The sequence below is a fragment of the Tachypleus tridentatus genome, chromosome 1 (genome assembly GCF_004210375.1).
Source record: "Tachypleus tridentatus isolate NWPU-2018 chromosome 1, ASM421037v1, whole genome shotgun sequence".
Lineage (NCBI taxonomy): Eukaryota > Metazoa > Arthropoda > Merostomata > Xiphosura > Limulidae > Tachypleus > Tachypleus tridentatus.
This window is the reverse complement of record NC_134825.1, coordinates 150665719-150688244: the sequence shown is the minus strand read 5'-3', so window position 1 is coordinate 150688244 and position 22526 is coordinate 150665719. Positions and strand designations below refer to the sequence as shown.

The 22526-nt window shown below is 32.3% G+C and overlaps 1 protein-coding gene across 2 annotated transcripts in view; it reads right to left on the bottom strand.

The window, feature by feature from the left end:
- Positions 1–21891, bottom strand: part of LOC143227021 (EH domain-binding protein 1-like) — a 35442-nt gene extending 13551 nt beyond the window's left edge. The window contains exons 1-7 of one of the 2 annotated variants that reach the window (XM_076458577.1): positions 19553–21890; positions 13930–14178; positions 13183–13240; positions 12447–12596; positions 9919–10100; positions 7031–7221; positions 1231–2393 (exon numbers count right to left, since the gene is read on the bottom strand). In XM_076458577.1, the coding sequence (XP_076314692.1) occupies positions 2389–2393; positions 7031–7221; positions 9919–10100; positions 12447–12596; positions 13183–13240; positions 13930–14033 (690 nt within the window). In that variant the 5' untranslated portion in view covers positions 14034–14178; positions 19553–21890 and the 3' untranslated portion in view covers positions 1231–2388. Of the gene's footprint in view, positions 1–1230; positions 2394–7030; positions 7222–9918; positions 10101–12446; positions 12597–13182; positions 13241–13929; positions 14179–19552 lie in introns of those variants that run through there. The other variant, XM_076458569.1, reaches the window with a different exon arrangement.
- Positions 21892–22526: the final 635 nt, after the last annotated feature.

Here is a 22526-nt window from a genome sequence, read left to right as displayed (position 1 = left end):
AATAGATCAAGCGAGTGTGTCAACAACAATTTCAACACATAAATCAAGCGAGTGTGTCAACAACCGATTCGAAAACGTAACCAAGCAGTGATGGTAAGAATTTATTCCAACTCATGCATTAATTGTAACAGACGATTCAAATATATAAATCAGACAATAGTGGTTACAATTTACTCTAGCATATAATTCGCGTTCTCGTTGTAATAACCCAGAAAGTAATAATGATAACAATAAACTTCAACACGTAAAACATTAATGTACAATAACTTAAAAAATAATAAAAAAATAAACGATTTTGAGATTGAGGTAATAATACAATTAATGATAAAAGCAGCGTGTTCAGTGTTCCAATGTGGCGACATCTTTTGATAGCTTTAATAAATTCTTATTATTACTTTTTTATGCAGTTTCAGTCTATTTTCTTTAAAACACAAAAATGACATCCATAAAAACATATTTAAAAAATTCTAGATGTAAGTTTTCTCTTTTGTTTTTTAGGTACAGTAATACAAAAACTATTTTAAATGTCTTAATCTTATGTTGTTTTTTTTCAAATTTTAAGTACAAAGTTGTATTAGTATACAAAGTTTCAGCATTGTAAGCTTACAGACGAGAACCAATGGAAAGCTAATCTCTACTACTAAATATTAGAAAATTGTAAGAAAAGTACATAACAGTTATAAACTTCTAAAAATTAGTTCTAAAACAGAGAGGAATTCAATAACAAAACAAGTTACTTTTATGTATATGTAAATGTATTATCTAGTTTGGTTTAGTAGGTTTTGAATTTCATGCAAAGCTAAAAGAGGGCTATCTGCAGTAGCCATCCATAATTTAGCAGTGTAAGACAAGAAAGAATGCAAGTAGTTATCAACGCCCACTGCCAACTCTTGGACTACTATTTTACCAACAAATAGGTGGATTGACTGTAAAATTATAATGTCCCCATGGTTGAAAGGGCAAGCACGAGTTGAGTGCCTAAACCATCTGGCCATGCTGGACCTTTATCACCTAGTACATTTCCAATTGTGACTAGAATGTATCATGGGTGTTATACTGGTTTAGAAGAAAATTCAGCAGGGATTTCACTTTATTCTAGTATAAATTGTTTTTGTCTGCTGTGCCATTACTACCACCTAATAAATTTCAGCTATATTACTATAATGGAGAGTGAAATGCAGTTTTTGTAAGATAGTTTTCTTGCACACCACCCCTTACGGTAAGACCATCTTTCTTTTCTTTTTTTTCAGTTTTTAATTTGTTTACATCTGAAAGCAGTCACAAATGTCTGCAAGGAGAGAAGGGTGATACACATGTGGAACAATGTGGGCTTAAAACACCCACATCTTGCTTTTGTATTTAATAATTTTTTTTCTTCTTTACAAATGAGGCTGGGCAAAATTGATAAGCACCAAGTGGTAATGTATACCCTCAGCTATGCATGTCCTATATCTGCAGTCATCTATATAGGCCAGGACACATTTAAAATTTCTCACAGTGGCCTGTGCTGGGGCTATTTCATTTATTTTGTTTATAAAATTTTATACTTTTTATTAAGGTTCATTTTGAATTATAAAATATGTTTTATTTCGTTATAGGTTTGTTGTTGCTGTTTTTAAGGCAGTTCTTCTTTTTGATATAAATATTAACTGCTTAAATAATGTTTATGTACTCAGTATACGAGGGCTGTTCAAAAAATACGCGGACTGACGTCATAAAACAAAATGTACTTTATTTAGAAGTTACAAGTCTGGGACCCCTTCAAAGTACTCTCCTCCCCAACGCACACACTTATCTCAACAGTGTTTCCACTTGTTGAAACAGTCCTGGTACGCTTCTTTTGTAATGTCCTCCAGCTCCTTCATCGCATTTGGCTTAATCTCAGGAATCGTCTCAAATCTTCTTCCTTTCAAGGGTCTTTTGAGTTTGGGGAACAAGAAAAAATTGCAAGGAGCAAAGTCAGGTGAGTAAGGTGGGGTGGGGAAGAACAGTGATCGAGTGTTTGGCCAAAAACTCAAGAGTTCTGAGGCACAAATTTCGCAGCAACGCGGTGCATCTTCAATTTTTCGGTCAAAATCTCGTAACAAGATCCAACTGATATCCCACACTCTTCAGCAAGCTCCCTGACAGTCAGACGTCGATTTGCCTGCACCAGGGTGTTGATTTTGTCGACGTGTGGGTCGTCAGTTGACGTGGAAGGACGTCCAGGACGCTCATCATCTTCAATGGACTGTTGACCATCCTTAAAACGTTCATGCCACTTGAAACATGCCGTACGTTTTATAGCAACATCACCGTAAACCGCGTTAAGCATAGCAAAAGTTTCAGTCGCAGATTTTCCAAGTTTAACACAAAATTTCACAGGAAGTCGTTGCTCCTTCAGGTCATTCATTCTAAAATCCGCCAAACGAAAAAATCTCACTACACTTAAAACCGCGTAACTAATACACAAATGAAGATATCTGCAATCGGGAAATGGCGTCGTAATCAGCTGATCTGTGCGAACCTAGCAACACCAAACGGATTCCCTTGGAACCAACTGGAGCCACGTAATTCAAACAGTCCGCGTATTTTTTGAACAGACCTCGTATATGCATATAACTGTATTCACAGCCAAAAAGATTTAACTTTTTTTTTTCAAACATTATATATATATATATTTTTAAATAATGCTTATTAAAGCACTTCTGTAGGCTTAAGATTATTTCTTGGCCTTAGTTTTTGCTTAAAAAGAGTAACTTCAGTATACAAAGTGACACAATTACAATGACCAGCTTGAGCCACTATGAAAATGTACAATATGTTACTTTTAAAGGTCTGATAACATCAAAACTTTAATAGTTCTTACACATCGGCAGAGAAAATCTATACCAAAAAATTATCTTAAGTGAGAAAACACTCCATGTTTCCCAACATATTACAAATTTAGTATAAAAAAAAGACAGACATATACTTGTGAAATATTCTGACATTACAAAACTTTGACTCAGCAAGTCATATCAGCTAAAAAAAAAGCAATTCCAGCACACTACATATGCAAAAGAAAAAATTTAATAAATGTGCAAACACATCATAATTCAACCAGACTAAAATGATGGGAATTTTTTTATACATATGACATGTTTTTAAAACAATAAGTATGCTTAAAAAGTCCCTTAAGACATTTAAAATATTTAAAAATCTAACATTTCAGTATCCATAACTCTGACAAATACTGAAGTGCTAACATACTTCATGCTAAATGTTAATGTTCTGGTAATTCCAAGTAATCTTCTTTTTTCAACAGACCTGATATAACCCATTACGAATAAGAAATCTGGGCAGAACATATACAACAGATAACAGATTTGAACTAAGTTTAGAGTCGAGTGTGGTCCAGTAGTTAGTGTGATGGGCTGTTATTCTGGGGCTTACATCCTGTTACTTAACAAAACATTAAACACAAAGTTCTATACTCTGAGGCTGCAAATTTATCATAAAAGTAACCTTCATATTTCTATACTTGGTTTGACAAGAGTCAATGGTTGGAGGTGTTGACTAGCTGCCTTTCCCACTAATCTATCACTTCAAAATCAGTGAAAGCCCTTGGTGGTTTTGCACAAAATTTAGCAAACACATATACTGGGTTCTCTTGATTTTAGCTGAGTTGAGTAAGAGACTGAACACAATGTAAGATGAAATGAAACCCTTTTGATGTAATATGACATTTTATTTTTACCTTTAAAAGTTCAGAACACAAAAAATTTTGCAAAGCAATTCTAATAAATCACCAACTGTTATTTTTAATATGAATTAAAATACTAACTAAATAATGAAGGCATTAATTACAATGTTCATACACAATACAATTAAATGCCACTGCATTAAAACATCCAAGCACAAAAAACACACATTTCAACCAAATATTGAGCCTGGAACACGTTTTACATCCTGGATGTACCTTTCTGCCACAGTTTACATACATTTTATCAGGAGTTTGAGAGAAATTTTTTCATGTGAGTAATCTACACAAACTTTTCAGGTTTGTACAAGATAAAATAAAGCAGAAACTTTTTATATTATATTATTTTCTGTTTCTACTGCACTCGGTATGTTTTAAGCTTTGAAAATGTTGTTTAATATATTTTAAGTTTCCACTTGCTCTTGAATGATGTTAGCTAACAAGTAGGAAACATTTTTTTCTTTTAGTTCTTTATACTTTTTATTATAAGAGTTTTTATAGTTTCCTTTGAAGATAATGAATACTTTTTATCTCAAACTACAAATTTTGGTACTAAAGCACTCAGTAATTCAATTGAATTAAATAAAAACAGTAAACTTGGTATGCTCAGGATATTAGCGCATATAAAGTAGAAGTGTCATTTATGTGTCTACTTTCATGCCTATACGTTTTGCAGATCAAAATAAAACTTAGTTTACACCCTTCGGACACCCCTACCCCATAGAATGTTGAAGAATGGTCAGTGTTTGAAACTGAACTCACCATGATACCTCTGCTAAACCAGTGTGTGTCACAATGTATGTAGATCGCATCTATAGGTTCTATGATACCAACTAAACTTGGCATAAACCTATAGGTCTTCCAAGGTATTGTCAATGGACGAGGGGATTTGTGTTTAGTCTGAACCACTAAAGTTACTCCCCAGGGGATACTATCTCTGTGTCCACATTTTACACCTGTAGTTTTTCATTATTCTCAACAAACCTTGACATTATACCCTTAGGGCCTCCAGGGAGTTATACAGGTGGATCAGCATTTTGTCTAAGCTCCTATCAAATTTTTAGAAGGGAGAGTACTGTCTGCTTATTGTTCACCTTTTACCTTTGGCATGTACTATCAGGGCTACACATAGATGTCAACATTCAGATCTGATGCCCTATATAACCCCCAGAAGCCCCTTTGTATTTGTGTCATTCTACTGATCTACACTAGTCTTTGAAGGCACCCTCAGGGCACTCTGGAGTGTCACATAAGAGGCTGACATTCTGATCTGACCATCGTATGTCATCCCATCCAGGGTTCCTGGGCATTCCCCATACTATTTCATTAATCTCTACAAAACTTAAAAAGGCACCCTTAAAGTCCCAAGGAGAGTGTCACAGAAGAGGTTAACATCTGGATGTCATCTCTCATATTTCATCTCCTGAGGGTCACTGCACAATGCTATTGATTTATATCAAATTTTGACAATATGACAACATTAGTAATAAAGATAACAAATTACAGACAAGCCTGTCAAACTTTGTAAAAAACTATTGGTAAAACGTCTATATCTAAATACATATCATATCGTGGCACCAATATCTAGACATGTATCATATCATTACTACTATAATGAGTTACTCACCCCAAGTATCTACAATCTTGAAAATAATTACAGAAGCACACAGGTGATATGCACGCAAGAGTCACAAACAATGACTAATTGCTATTAAATGGCCAATTTATCCTTACAACAATGCATCATCATAGCAAGTAAGTTATGTAATGCACTAATATGTTATACTTGCATCAAAGACAGAGGAAAATAACCTTTTAATTGTTAACAGAAATATGTCTAAGTAAGAGTATAAAATATTATTCTAAATGTCACATTATTTCCAATGTTTCAGACACATTGTTTGTTTGCCACTTAGCCTTCTCAGTTTCCATTTAAACCCAAAGAATCTTAATAATATTTCTGTCCAGATTTTGTTCAGGCCAAGTCAATATTGCAATTGTTCCATAGGCCTCATTTGCCTTCCAGATACTGTTCCACCACATTTGGTGCCTCCATGAAATCATTATCTCAGATGAATTATTGACCAACATATGTTCTTCTTGAGGAAATATGGATAAAAAATACTTGTTCATACCACCAGTCACAATGTCATCAATTTTTTCATAGATCTCTGACACCACTGAGAGGGAGACTACACTTTTATTGGTCCCCCAATATATAGAAGTTGTTCATTGACAAATAATAATGTTTTCCTCTCTCACACCAAACAAACAATTGTTGGTTATTGCAAAATAAAATGAATTTGAATTCATTTGTATACAGCACCTTCCTCCAGTTTTTTGCATCAATTAGTTAAGGCCAGCTGCATCTTTTAACCTTTTGGTTTGGTTAGCTCCCCTAAACTGTTGTTTTTGAGCAACTAAACAAACACTGAGGTCATTTCATGCTTATACATCTTACTCTTCTGGAGGTCCCATTCGTACGTGCCCTTACAGTTAAATTATTAGCAGGATCTCCACTGTTTGCCATGTATTAAATTAAAAACATGCCAAGTTATTTAACATCACTTTTGAAGAATTTGGACTTTCTATCTCAACGACTTCTATTATCAACAGTACTAGCTACACAAGCCCTTTCAGATTTCCATACAATTGCTACTGAAACATGAAATTTGACTTCAATTCATCATAAAAAGTAGCCTTCACTAGACAAAACTTTGATTTTACATATTTATCACGTGGTATTTCTGTCCACGGAGCAATGAGTGCATTTATCACACTGCTGCTGAGAACAGTATAACTGCACTTTTATAGGTATTATGCACTGTCTGCCTGGTTGGATAACAGCCAATCATAGTGTAAATTATAAACACGACTCTACTTTAGTACTGTTCGTTTTCATACAGTAGAGGTGTAGAAATACTTTAATATTTGAATTTCATTCACTGTTTTAATCATTCTTTTTAATACAATATAAAAAATTTATTTCTGTTTATAAGCATAGATCAGTAGCTCTGTAAGGTTTTTCCTGTTGACAGTCTTTAACACTGCTGCATTTATGACAACTAAAAAGTATGAAATGACACTCTAATTCATAAGTTTGATGATGGTATTCTACTGAACTAACTGAATTCCTACAAGAAAACTTTAATGTAAATATTTGATAGTATCATCTTGAACCATCTGAATTTTGCCAGTTAGTTCAATGTATAGATGCAGCTTAACAACAAGGGTAAAATTCTATTAAACTGGATGTACAACATTGTTATTTTTTAATCACAATTACACATAGATGCACAAATATCTTACCTGACTTATTTTCTTCAGATGGGTTATGAGCATCTACCAGAAGTCCAAACTGGGATGCCAGTTCCGAGATGGAGGTAGCCGAATCTTCTTGGCCCAGTTCTGCTTCATCATCAAAGTCATCCAGGTTTCCAACATCCTGGCCTGGTGGTTGTATACTCATCAGACTAGCAATACTCTGCAGGTCTTCATCTCTTTATCATAAAATAGTTCAATAAGTTTAACTCTGCAGGTTGTTAGCTCTTTATCATAAAATAACACAGTAAATTAGTTCTGTGGGTTATCATCTCTTTATCATAAAATAGTTCAATAAATTAGTTTTGCAGATTTTTATCTCTTTATCATAAAATAATACAATAAATTAACTTTGCAGGTTATCATTTCTTTGTCATAATATACCTCGACATATTAATTCTGCATTTTTTAATATCTTTATCATACAATAACTGAATAGATTAACGATATTCTACCTAACTACAAAATACTCTCAAACATCCCTCACAAAAAAGATGGTATGGTTTATTAAAACTAAAACACACATTGCCTGAAGCTTGTAAAAAAAAAATACAATGCTTCACCAAAACTAGAATTTCATCAGTCTAGAGATGTTAAGAATATTTTAAACTTCAACAACATAAATAGTCTAAAGATTCTAGCAAGATCCTACACTTCAATAAAACTAGAACATAAAATTAATTATTCTTATAATAATGCATTAGTATTATGCATATTATATTTCTAGCAATATCATAACTATTGAAATGCAACCAGTGCAGTGGTACTGTGGCCCAACCTTGAAAATAGTAAAGTCAATAATAAAAATAAAAACATTGAAAAGATATAACCATTTACAAATTTGTACATTTGGTTTTAAAATTAAAAAAAAACTGCAAAAAGAGGGCAAGGTAACAGTAAGGGGTTGCACCTGAAAGGGGCCTTTCTCAAGATATATTATATACTCTGCATATGTGTACATAATATATTGAATCCAAGAGCAATGCTCAGGCTTAAAAGTTTTCATAAAATATGGTATTAAACTTGTTGATTTGTACCCTTAGCTGTTAAGAGTCCTTGATTTTTGATTGCATTAGAACCAGTGTTCTCTAGTTATGTCACTGATGTCTAAAAACTGCATTCCTTATCCAGTTTCTTAGGGATTTTCAAAAATTAATGGAGTTGGAGTATTATTATATACTATTGTTGTTGTTTTTTTATACTAAACTAAGATAATTTCTATAGTTATTCAACCATACCATAACTTCTAAACAGAGTAATGGTAGTATCTATACATAGTATATTTAGAAGAACTTTAATCATCTTAGAATTTCAAAATCTTTTTATCTGTTCACAAGTTCTAGAGATAGCCACAAAAATAACAAGCTTGTACACTTATTATTTAATTTCTGTAGTGCATGTTGATGTAGTAAAGACATTAATACTGGAAATAAACAACCACATAACACCAAAATGTTGTTTTTACTTAATTAAACACTCAACATTTCATTTTACTGCTTCTTCAGGGGCATTCACTAAAATACTAATCATAACTGACAATCCAAAACTCAGGAAGTTGGTGATATAACAGAAAATACCTTAATCCAGAAATAATTTACATTTCAAATTGGATTGAAATGTTTACCTTCATAAGAAATTTTATGCACTTTGTTCTAGGGTAGGTTATCTCACACTACGTCTTTACTTTAGGCTTATTTATTGATTTCTCTAAATCATACCAACATCCACAACACTTAAAAAATTTCACAGTCCTTTTGCACCCCTGTCACTAAAATTGTAATGGGAAAATCACAATGTGTGCCAAAACTGAAACAGGAAGGCTGCAACTCTTTCACATAACCCAAAAGAAGGTCTAAGTTAAGGTTTTGTACTGTCAGTTTTGTTTTGTGTTTTAGTAAACACTTCTGAAGATGCTATAAATCAAAAAGTTGACTGTTTAATTAAATAACAACATTTTTATGTAATAAGGTCGTTTATTTCTAGCATGTACACTTGTACAAAACATATGATGAAGTAACATGTATCACTTTAATAAAAGGTAAGAAAAAATTACTCTAAACTAGGAAATTCTACTGTCACAATTAATTAGTTTTATTTGTTATTTACAAACGTGGAATAATATGATTCAATAAAATACAATTAGAAAAGCGACCTTTTTGTAAAGGTGTCTGAAAGAAAAGTTTAATCCTCAAGTGTATGAATGGCTAGCTAGTGACACACAATTCCACAAATGAAGTTCTTTTTTATGCTAAATTACACAAACTGACATACAACATGGTTTATTTGGAAGTTTAGGAAAATTTGATCCATATAAATGATTACTAAACTTTACAATCAGTAACAATTAGTAAATGTTTTGATGTTGCTTTAAAATCAATAACAGTATGATAGTATGTATATGCTGGAGTAGCTTTACAGTTAGAATAAAACTTTTGAACTGCATAATATACAAACGTGAGAACACTTCAGAAAGTTACAAGAGTAGGCAGAAAGAATGATCATTTACAAGATATTTTAATGTACTTAAATGTAGTTGTTGAAAAATACAAACAATGTATCATACAATTTACTTTAATACTAATAAATATCATGATAGGTGCTGCCATCTATTAATTTACCATGATGATACATATTATGAGTACAAATCTAAAATAGCATTTGGTGAAGATCTACAACCACAGATGGAACCAAGTTGACCAAATAACTTTATTGATATTTAATGAAATTGAAAACTGTGTAGATACAATAAGTTTGTTTCCATATTTTCTATAAATGCAGTTCCTAACTGTTTCTTCAAAAAATGATATGAAGGGTCTTAAATATGACTATAAACAAAATAGAAAATGCTTTACGATACATCTCATATCTCTACTTACGTTGCTTTTCCCTCCTTCAAAAAAACACAGGACAGGGTTAAACTTAAATGTGCTCCTGTCACTTTCTTGGAGAGAGGTTTAAACTTCAGTTTCACTTCTGACTGGGAAGAAGCCATGCTTGTGTAATACCTGAGATTAATGTTTGCTGTAGCCACTTGCCGTCGCTTCCCTGTTCTGGATATCTGAAATTCAGTCATCAGGATTACTACAATAATAAACTCAAACTATAACTGAATCTTGTTTATTAGACAAGAAACATTACAAAAATAAAAGAATTTTTATGTCAAGATAATATGAAAACATCAGTTCAGGAAAAGCAACATTTTTTATCTGAATGTTCAATGACAGCATGAAACAAGTTGCTTGTAGTGTAAAACTACACAATGGGTTATTTCCACTCTGTCCAATATGGGAAATTCAACACTGGATTATAAATCTGGAAATTTACCACTGAATAATAAGGGTATATCATGAAACAACTTCATCAACTATTTATCTTTTGATTCCTTATGAAAAATTAAATATTTCCCAAAACACTTTGCAAATAAAATCAATAGTGCCTTTAGATCTATAATAGCAATGTTTCAACACACCATTTTTTATATGACAGAAAAAGTTAAGTGTGTATACATTCTTTAAACATGGCTCTATTCTCTTACACACAAATACCTGAATTAGGAGCTACCTCAGATAGGTGAGGGTCATTGTGTAATGTTAAGAATGCAGACTGAACATAGTTAAATCAATACGGTCATGACTGACCTGCCAACTCACTGCTCCCTCTATGAATCTGACAGAATAAACTTTTATAAAATCTTCAAAACATAATAATATGTAAGGTTTCAAAATTTGGTTTAATATATAATGGAGCATAATATAAACACCTTGTGATAATTATGTTTAATATACTTATGAAGTTTGGTTAGATGATGTAATATTAAACAATAAACATAGGTCCTGATGCAGTTACACCTAACACATTTGTATGAGGCCACATCTGGTTTAGATCTCTTTATCTTCTTTAAACAACAAGTGTTAAAAACAAAAGTTAAGACCCCTACAGTAAACCCATTCTAATATCACAGTATTACTTGGAAATAACATGATTACCAAACACAACTTTTTAAAATTAAATTAGGTAAAAATTATACATGTAATGTTACGAAACATCATTTACTCACACAGTAATCCTATACTTATATGGGAATTTAAAGAATAATTACAAGTATACTGTTGAAATAAAAGACGTTTGAAACACTATCCACATATTATATACTCCACCACTGTATGAAACCTAGTCTTATTTTTCAACTTTATCCAGGATTACTGGAGTTCTCCAAAACCATTGCAACTCTATGGTAACTTAAATGACAAACTGGGTTCTACATTTGTTATTTAATATGTTAAATGTAGTTGTGATGTGCAAGTATTTACAAAAAAGGAAAAGTTAATGGACTTCTACCTTAAACCTATCAGCACATAGTGTCATGTCACAACACAGAGTAAATTTTAATGAACTAGCAAGACATGTGTCACATGATATAATGTCAGTTTCAACAATAACAATGTGTAGTGTCATACTATTGGATATAAAGTTAATATTAATAGACTACGAGTACATAGTGTTCTTTTGCAAAATATAAAATACATTTCACCAGATTATCTACTTATAGTATCATATCACAAAATATAAAGTAAGTTTTAATGAGCTAACAGGCTATAGTGTCATAGCACAGGATAATAAAATTACTTTCAATGGATTAGCAAAGCCAAACGATACATATATGGATAAAAAGTTAGTTTCAATGGACTAAAACAGCCAAAAGACATGTATATAAACATATTTAGTTAGAATCAGTGAATTAGTATGGTCATGTGTCACATTGGTAGACACACAGTAAGTTCAGGCAGACTAACAGCTAATATGTAGCTAAATGCAAAGTTACTTTTAAAAACCAGGTAATGTAAGGACAGATATAAAATAGGTTAATACTAAGTTAGCACCACCAGGTGGTATAAAGCAAGATAACAAGTTACTTGATGTAAATTAGCACCAATGACCTAATATATGGGTGAAAAATATACAGTTAGAAATAAGAACTGCAAGACCTGACATGTCAGGTGGTTAAGGCACTTGACCAGTAATCTGAGGGTCGAGGGTTCAAATTCCCATCACACCAAACATACTCTCCCTTTCAGCCATAGGGGTGTTATAATGTGACGGTCAATCCCACTATCCATTGGTAAAAGAGTAGCCCAAGAGTTGGTAGTGGGTGGTGATGACTAGCTGCCTTCCTTCTAGTCTTACACTGCTAAATTAGGGATGGCTAGTGCAAATAGCCCTTGAGTAGCTTTGCACGAAATTTAAAAAAAAAAAAAAACAAGCACTGCAAAAGCTGAAAACAAGTCCTAGAATTTTCACTTTTTTGAAAGTTTTAATTTTCATATTAGTTGTCCAAATCAGACATCATGTTGATGATGTTCATTACACTACTTTTAACATTCTTGTACGAATTGTTGCTACTTACATCTTCAACAACAAATGTCCATTCTTTATCTTCAAAGTCCTTCCTTCTTTGATCTTTGAACAACGTGGCTTTGATTTCTATGTTTTCTGGAACAGGCCAAACTACGAGGCCACGGTATGGGTTTCGAATCGTAGGTTCCCAAGAACGAGGCTGAAATACATTTGTATATTACAAGTTGCCATATTTAAAGACCTAATGGAAGAATTAAGTGCAATAAAAAATATTATTTTTTATGTTTTTACCTCTTGAATTATTTATTTTCCTAGAAACTAATGATATAAATATAAAGCAATATACAAAAACTTTCCAGTATGTTTACTGATATCTATCCAAGATATACAAGAAGTATTAAATTTAAATACTTATGTAATTAAAAACTGGTTTTATGAAACTTAAGTTGAATATAACTTGTTAAACACAAAACAAATAATTTTTAGTACTTTGTGGCAATAATATTGTTTCTTTTGTTCGTTTCTTTCAAAGCAAAGTCACATCAGGTTATATGTTGTGTACTCTGTGAGGAATCAAACCCCGAATTTTAACGTTATAAATTTGTGGACTCTTCACTAACCCAACAAATGACAGCAGTAATATTGATTTCGTTTCTTTAAAAAATGTTTATTTCTAAAAATGACATATACTTGATCATCTGAGTTTTGTTTTAGATACTTCACATCTTGTGACTAAAACAAACATAACTTGTTTTAGCAATCAAAATCATGAGTTATTACACTACCTGCGTTGAATACCGTCGATTTCTGCGTGTCCAAACAACACAAAGTTTGTTGGGTTGCCTGAGTATAACACACACAAAAAAAACGATTTTAACATGTAAAAACAGACAAGAAATGCAAGTTGAGACAGTACGCTCACAGAATAAAACTTTAAACATCAGGTCAATGTAACAAGATAATTATACATTAAAAATTATGAATTTTGTTTAAATGGCAATAAAAAATCATGTTACTTGTATTGTTAAACTTTATTATACCCTATTTAAAAGCATCATGTGCGTAGTATTTCACTTTAATGCATGTATAACCAACGTTCATATGTAAAATACAAATAACAACACGAAAAAATAAAATCTACACAAACCACATTCTGGAAATTTATACGTAAGAATGTGTTGCAACCTGGTGTCGAAAATATAAAACTTTTTCTTTTTGTTGTTTTTGAATTTTTTTAAAATTCGCTACACGAAACATTAAATAATTATAACAATTCTCTTAGTAGACATAAAGCAGTTATTATGGGGAAAAAATGGATTCGAAACATTTCAGTATTAATACTGGTATTAATTTTCTCAAGCGTTATTGCATGTTTGAACGTTACTAGTTTTCACTAGTTTAACCTGTTTATTTTATAATTATGATAATTTCAAAATTTACAGTGCATTAATCGTTTAAAATACTACAATATGTTGTTTACAAGGTCCACTGGAAAGGTTAAACACTGACAGTAATGCATGTCTTCATATTACCATTTTGTTGTCCCTTCTACCATAAGTTCCTGATATGAAGCTGTGAATTGAAACCGGGCAGCTCGCTTGTTCGCTCGTTGTAATCTTTTCCACACAGAACTCATGGCTGCTGTCCGACTGACACTTGTTGGAGAAGCTACGTCAGTTGTCCACGCAATGGACACACGTAAGAGTGGTAATCCTTAGTCATGATGCGTCGAGACTCGTCTCTCATCTCTTGGACAACACAAAGAATAAAACATATTTGTTCTGTAAGAAAAATATACCACACAAAACTCAAACAATGGTAACGCGTTTCATGAAAGGTAATTATTGCTAAATCACAGAATGACAAATAGAAATTAAAAGTTAATAATTTATTGAACCTGTTATCACAAGTGTTTGCACATTTAGTTCAAGAGTAATACAAACCCAGCAGCTGAATTACGATATCATCAAACTCGTTTTCAACAGGGTATAAAAATTCACAGATAGACTAGAGAAGTTGGAATAATAGTTGTGTTTATATTGCTTTTAAGTTTTAGGATTTAACTTCAAGTGACTGGAATAAAATATATATATTTTTATTAACTCTTGATCAAGAAACCTGTCTACATAGATCACGACTATAAAATTAACCCAGTACCTAATATACTTAATACGATATATTGTTTTTATTATAATGGTTAAAATACAATGACTCGTCAAATAGATGCCTCCGTTGTTAGCAATATTTTCGGCTGTAATTTCACAATCTCACAACGTTCGACCAGCTTACGAAATTTATATTAATCCTAATTTCACATATTGACAGTGGAAAATAATACTTATAATAAAATAATAAATCATGGAAAATAAATCATTAATAATAATTTCATCCAATACTTTTATGACATTAACATTAAAGAAAGAGTACAAGTTGTTTAGTTTTTTTGGATATTCACAATGGAGAGAATACAACTTGTCAACAGTATCTAGGACCAGCTCTTAGGCTGCTCTTGTCTGGCAGAATAGTAAAAATTTGACCGTCATGCTTGTAACACATTCACTGTTCCAAAGTGCGGAGCACGATTCTTTTAGAGCCTTAACAGGACGCGAACTATTTACCCGTAGATCCCTATTCCGACACGCTAATCACCGAGCAACATTCGATCCTCCTACCCCCAAAAAAGGAACGTAATTTACATATATATGCTTTAAGGTCTACAGTCTGAGAAAGACAACGAAATTCTACCTATCTCGAATACTAAACATAATAACTAAGCTACTTCTATTCACAGTTGATCCCGAAAGTTTATATGTGAATAAAATGATCTCGAACTTTTTCCTAAGCCTAAAAAAGATATCTGAACGTTAAAACAATCTTCTCTTGCTAGTTTTCCACATGACACTTTTACAGGTTATCAAACAATCTCCAACTTCCTATGTTGTTTGCAATTTAATAATAAATCTGTCTCTTCTCTTTCGAAGCCAGGCCATATTTAGAGCACCAAATTACTTCTGTTCTAGAAAACTACGGTGTTTGAAGCTTTTTATTTTCATTCATGTTAATGCCAAAAAACAACGACGACAATACTTAACTACGCCTTATTGCTAGAATCAAAAGTTACAATGAACAGCACCTTAAAGCATAGAATAAACTGCTGCAAACAGCTTATCTCAATGCTTTTCAAAACAAAAATGTGCAAATCTTTCTTGTAACAATCTTCGTCATTTGCAACAGTGTTTAAGCCTCAAGTTACACATTTGTTTTTGTATCGTTCACTACCAGTGGAATCCATATATTGCACATAATTGAGTAATTTCATATCTCTTGACTAATACATTACGTTGATTTAAAACAAGATTGTGGGCTTACTAGAAGTCACCAGTCCTTACCCAACGGTTTTTCATTAATACGTCTCCAACCCTACGTCAATGGTCTTTAAACAAAGATTATGGGCTCTTTAATACAACAGTAATAACAACCCATCAGTGTTTAAAAACAAGGCTTAATTGTTTAATTCACTTTCAATCCCATTCCAAAGGTATCCAAAGCAAGAGTAGCTTATTTAATTCAACAATATTCCTAATCTCAGAAGCAAGAAAAACGCATATGTTTTTAATTGGTTTATACAACCCTAATTAGGGGTTTTGGCCAAAGGTCAAACAGTTTTGTTATGCTTCTAGATTACACAGTGCTCAGTTTTATATCAATTAGCTTTTAACTGCATACAAGTAAATACCTGGGCACATTTAAATATGTTTTTTACACTTTATTATGTAACACATACACTACAGCTTTAGAACAACAAAAGATGTGACACTGAAATACTTAGAAGAGATGAATATATTTTTAACATTCTTTATTAATATACATCAGGTGAAATAATTAACTTTATAACTTGAGATAACTTTTCATTTTAAATGCAAATTTTTCACATCTAATTTTATAAACTTAAAAGTATTTTCTTAAAAGAAGTAAATAAATGCTGTAAGTTTGTATGACAGATCAAAAGAAAACTGAAAATTAATATGACATATAATTCAAGTGAGTAAGTAAGAATATAGAAAAAGATTGAAATATTTTATATTTTACTTTCTTAAGATACTGAGTAACTTGCCTGTCAAATATGCACAGTGAGACACTTAAAATCAACAAGCATTCATGTACAATGTGAAAGTAAATAGTATTTAGATTAAAATGTACAAAACTACTAAGTAATATTTTAAATAATAGCTGCAGAATCACACTTGGATGACTAACATAGGTGCCGACCAGTGTCACAGTGGTATGTCTAGGAACTTGTACTACTATAAACCAGAGGTTTCAATACTAGTGGCAAGCAGAACACAGATAGTCCTTTGTGTAGCTGTGCACTCAATAACAAACAATAGCAAACAGTGTATGTAGAAAAGATACTTAATGCAGTCAAAAGAAACTCTTTGCTCTTACCTGGCAAAAAGATCAAACTACAAACTCTCTCTCTTTCATTCAGAGCCAAAACATTTCAACTACAAAACAACTTGGCTGGTATTTATCATGCTCTGAGCTAAAATACTGTAGAAAAAAGCCATCCTAAACTTCACTGTTAATCAAAGCTTGAAGCCAGTTAATTTTTAATTTATTATATAGTTCTAAAATTCATTTACTGGGAACTAGTAAATACAATTAGATATTTCTAAAAATAATTTAATTAGAAAGTAGCAAGCAGTCAACTAATTCTAATATTAATTTAATTTAGTATAAACTGGAAACAAAACAACATGATTCCAAACTAAATCTAACTGTAATCTATAACACAAAGCTATGTGGTTCTAAAATTAACTTAACTACAGTCTAGAAACTAAAGTCGAGGGTCCTAAAATTAACTTAACTGTAAATCATTAAGCAATGCCATCTAAAAATAAGCTGAATATAAACTATAAAACAAAACCATGTCATTCTAAACTTAACCTAACCATAATCTAATGTAATGGTTCCCAAACTTTTTATGCCTTCTCCCTTAGTTAGATCTTCAATCCAGAAACATACCTCTGATGCATATCCCTTGTTAAAAAAAAAACAGTGTGGTATTTTCTGGAGCACACATTTCTACCAGAGTAATTAGTTAGTACCTAATAACTGGAGGTTCAGAGAATACCAAATTATTTAGTATGTGCTGTGTTTTTCTCCATACTAATATTCCAGAGGCAGACTCCACACATAAAGTCATAAACAAAATACAAAGGTATGTATTAATGATGCATGTGTTGAACTGGCATAGGAATGGGTAAAGAAACCTCTGATATAGTTTTCTTACTAGATCAGTATGATTCTCCTTTCAAGTTACACACAAAAATGTTAAACATAAAATGCAAAATATAATTAATTTCTAAAATTAAATTTCAATTCAAGTGGCTAAAACTACTAGTTTAAGCAAGAATATCTACTGTCTCTCTCCACAGTCAAGTCCACAATAATCTATAGTTCAACTAAAAAAACATGACTCTTGAAAGTTAATATCAAAAGTATTTCTTGCAGCAGCACACCTGGCTTTATAAACAAAACACAATAACAACACACAAAGCCAGGTTTGCACATGTTACTTTTATTTACTGTGATATGAACACAAGGATACGTCAGCCCTTGACCATTATTCAAATCATGGAAAGAAAAAATGACTGCCTATTTCAAAATGTCACAAGTTATCTTTTTTGCAAGGAAACATGGCTAACTGCCAATTAGTGATTAATGATGAGTGTGCACTAGAGAAAGAAAAAGCAAAATGGCTTATTCAAGGGTTTCTATGCATCCGAACCGAACTGAAAGAAGATACAGTAAATAAGCTACAGAGACATTCAGCAAACAGCAGACATTTGCCATGCAATGTTGATCACAGTCAGCTCTCAAAAAATACAAAAATGTGTCCATATGTCCATCATTATTAATACACTGAGATCATTTTCATAGAACAATGAAGAATAATATTCTACATATGTCCATCAAGTTTCCAATCTGATCATTTTTGACTGAGTTATAGAACAAAAAGAGTGTGAAAAATCTGTTACCATGCTAACAGATAGGAATTTTTAGATTTTTGTAACCTTGTCATGACCTTGACCCCCCACAAATAATAATTTCTAAGTTAGATCATAGTCCAAATGTGTACCAGCTTTCATCCAAATCCATCAAGCAATTTTGAAAAATATTGCTGACAAACATATAAAAAACACATACAAAGAGGTGAAAACATAACCTCTATACACCTTCCATGACTGAGGTAAATATGCATTATATGTTAACTAAGGTGGAAGGAACTCATAAATGGTACAGTCCTGTTTCATACATTTCCTTCCCCTTTCCTTTCAGGCAAACATGATCATCCTTAGTCTTAAAAAAATGCAACTTTAATCATGTTGTTCAAGAAATCAAAATAACTTATCCTACCCTTTAATAAAGCCTACTTACCCAGCAAGACCAACCAAAACAAAAACAGCTTCACAAAATAAAGGAATAAAATAAAACAGTTAATAAAATTACCCCTCATCACCCCCCTAGAAGTGGGTAATGTAACTCACTGTGCTTATTAAAATCACTTACATGAGAACAAAGAAATATACATAAAAATATCTTTTAACATAGGAAATACAATAATAAAATTCACTAAGAAAAAAAATCATTCAAAACATAAACACCACAAAACACAGACCACCCAGCTTTTTCAAGAGTGGGTAGTCTAACACATTAGACAAACTTTATATAATATGAAGATAAAATTATTTAAACATAAACCATGACCAGAAATATGAAATTTTAGCATACTAAATGACCTTTTACTCAAACCCAACTAAACAACCTTAAATAAACCTCAAAATAAAAAATTCCATCATAACTCAAAGTATATTTTAATGTTTTCAAAATAAAAAATTAAACATTAAATTTAAAAATTCTGAAGCCACAAAATACAAATATTTTAAACATAGGAGCTTTATAGAAAACTTCTATAATGTAAAACAGTTGAGCCTAAACCTTATTCTAGCTTACATGCTATAGATGCATGCATATAGAATAAAAATGAAAATAATGAAATTTTCATATTATACACATACATATATAAATTGTTCAAATATAATTTATATGAATAACTTAATGATAATATTACACACATACAAATTCACAAACCTTGCTACAGTTTATAATTGAAGCTGGAGCTATTAGCTTAATAGAAGCCTGACAGCAAATCTTTCAATGTAGCTTCAAATTTCCAGTGCACTATGGTGGTCTGGTCTTTAATTTCCCTGTCTCTTTTAAAAGATTCTGAATTCATGCCAGAGCCTGATAAAAAGACAAAGCATTTCCTTTTACAGTTGAATTAGAACCTCTGCGTACTTCAACAGATAGTCTTCCTTGTAGTTATATAATGGCCAGGTCTCTACTTAGTTGGTTGCATATTTGTGGTCGTGTAGTTTTAACACTGTTATATACTGGGGCAAGAGCTGCTCTTTCAATTTCACTGAGGGTTTAATGGGAAACACTACCTGTTTTTACTTCTAGAGCCATGAAAGAAGTTGTTGATGCTAAAAGTAAGGTTAACACCTTAATGATCATGGTAGAAATTACCATAAAAGCAGATACAACTTGGGCTGTTGAACCTGAGATGGTGGATGAAGGAGACAGACCTGCAGAACAACCATGCTACTTGGTATATCCCTTCATATGGTAAAGTACAAGGACACTCTTATTGGGACTAGTAATATAATGGGATGAAGTGGTTGGACAATTGGTGTATGTTAGACACATCTGAGCCAACTCTTCATTGTTTCTTGGTTGGGACCACTAACAGTGAGATGGACTTTTCTGATGCTATAAAATTTGTCAAGTTAGCTGAACAATTGCAGCTTACAAAGCCTACATATCAAATGCACTGTCTTATAATGCATTTTCAAACTTCAGTTCTGAAGACACAAAGTAAGACCAGTCCAAGACATCTTAAAAGTAAGAAAAACAAATACAGTGGAACCCCAATAAGTGGCCACCCCTCACCCCTTGAAAGCAGTCATTCAATCACAGTCCCTTTTTTTGTTTACATAATCCCTAATTATGTAGAGTGAAACCCCTCTAATCAGGCCAGTTTGTCTCAGTCCCAAAGGTGGCTGCTTTAGAGGAGTTCAACTGTACTCACCATTAATTCCTTCCACTATTTGGCAGCAGTAAGGAAATATTTCTGCAATAGAAAATAATGGTAATTTCAACTGAAAAATTGAAAGAAAAAAAAACCCTAAACTTGATCTTATGTAAGAAATGTTTTGATTGGAAATGTTTGGTCAAAAGAATTCTGGTTGGTGAAAAAACAGAAAAACGCAATCAAAAGTGTGGATTAAAGTCTTAACATATCAATTAAGGAAACGCTTTGCCCTAAAAGTCCCTCCACAACTGAAGTGTCAAATAACAAAAATCAGCCCATGGTCGAGCTAATCAAACATAACACAAAACGCAAGGGCAAGTGTTTATGGTGGGTGCGTCTAGCTAGAAAGAGAAGAGAAACTTTTAATAACAGGGTTATTTAAGTGCAAGCTATATGGAAAGCAAGTTTAAATGCATAAAGTAAAATAAAAAAGTTAATTTTAAATGTTTTAATTTCCTCGAAAGTCGTCGCGTGCCCTCAGAAAGGTTTCCGTATACTCCCAAGGGTAAATGTACCAAAGGTTGGGAATCACTGATCTAGAAGACAACAATACCACATGGTTCTAGAACTAAGTAAACTGTACCTTAAACATACAACCAAACAGTTCTAAAACAGACTGTTAACTGGAAATAAAGCCACATAATTATAAGGTTAAGTGGAACGTGGAGGCTGTTATGACGTTTGATGGAAGACGAAATAAACTGCTTTAAATTTTAAAATGTAACTGTAAGTTAGTAAATTCAGTGTGTTTTTCTTATAGCAAAGCCACATCAGGTTATCTGTTCAGCCCACCGAGGGGAATCGAACCCCTGATTTTATCATTGTAAATCCGGAGACATACCGCTGTAGTAACGGGGGGCAGTAAAATTAAGCTTATATCTTAATCTAATCTTACGACAGTGAATATTATTTACTTTCAAATATTCATGCAAAGTCACCAGAAACGTAAATAACATAGGGCTATTTAAGATGGGTTTACTGCTCTAATTTATATACAGAGTTCATTCAGAAATCATTCAATATTTTAGTCAAGCAGACGAACGGGCACGGCTTAATGGTCTCAAGCCTATACGAATAACACATTTCACTCCTTAAATACAGCTACGATCTTAAAATTGAACCTGTTTCAGAGAGTTGCTGTAAAATGTTTAAATAAAATAATTAATACTTCCTGTTTTACATTCTCAGATCAAGCCCAAGTTAGAGTATTCGCAAAAATGACCCCAACAAGGTTGTACACGAATCGAAAAATAGATGTCGCCAACACAAACCATGGAAACAGAGAACTTGCCAACAAGCAGAGGCAAAAGAGCCCGAATAGACCTTTCTATGCATACAGCTGGCACATTTCCTTTGTGTATTTACACATGAATACTCGCTTAATTTGACACAGCTGAAACGTCTCAAGAAACGACACCTACACTTCTGTAATCGAATGCGATAAATTAACTACGAATACTTGAATAAATAAATTCGCATAATTTTTCCGATCAAAATTAACGAATTTTTTATTAACTAATATTTAATAATTATATCCAGTTCTAATAAAGAAATAATATTAACCCCTGTACTTGAAACACCATATATAAATGTGACTACAACATTTCTTAAGAAGAACATAAGATATAATTTCGTTTGTATAATACAATCGCAGATTGGATGCTTGTCACACAAGTATTAGTTGTTACGAATTTACCACTTCATTCGATGAAACAAGACGATCAACTTATCTTTCGGATGAACATGCTAATTTAAGTAATAAAACAACTACAACTTACAAAAAACGTTTTAAAATAATTACTAATTGCGGAACTTTTATAATTTATAAAACTGGTGTTCAAACTCTTAATATATAATTCACCCACATTCACACATAAGAAATCGTAATCCGAGGGTCGCGGGTTCGAATCCCCGTCACACCAAACATACTCGCCCTTTCAGCCATGGGGGTGTTATAATGTCAATCCCACT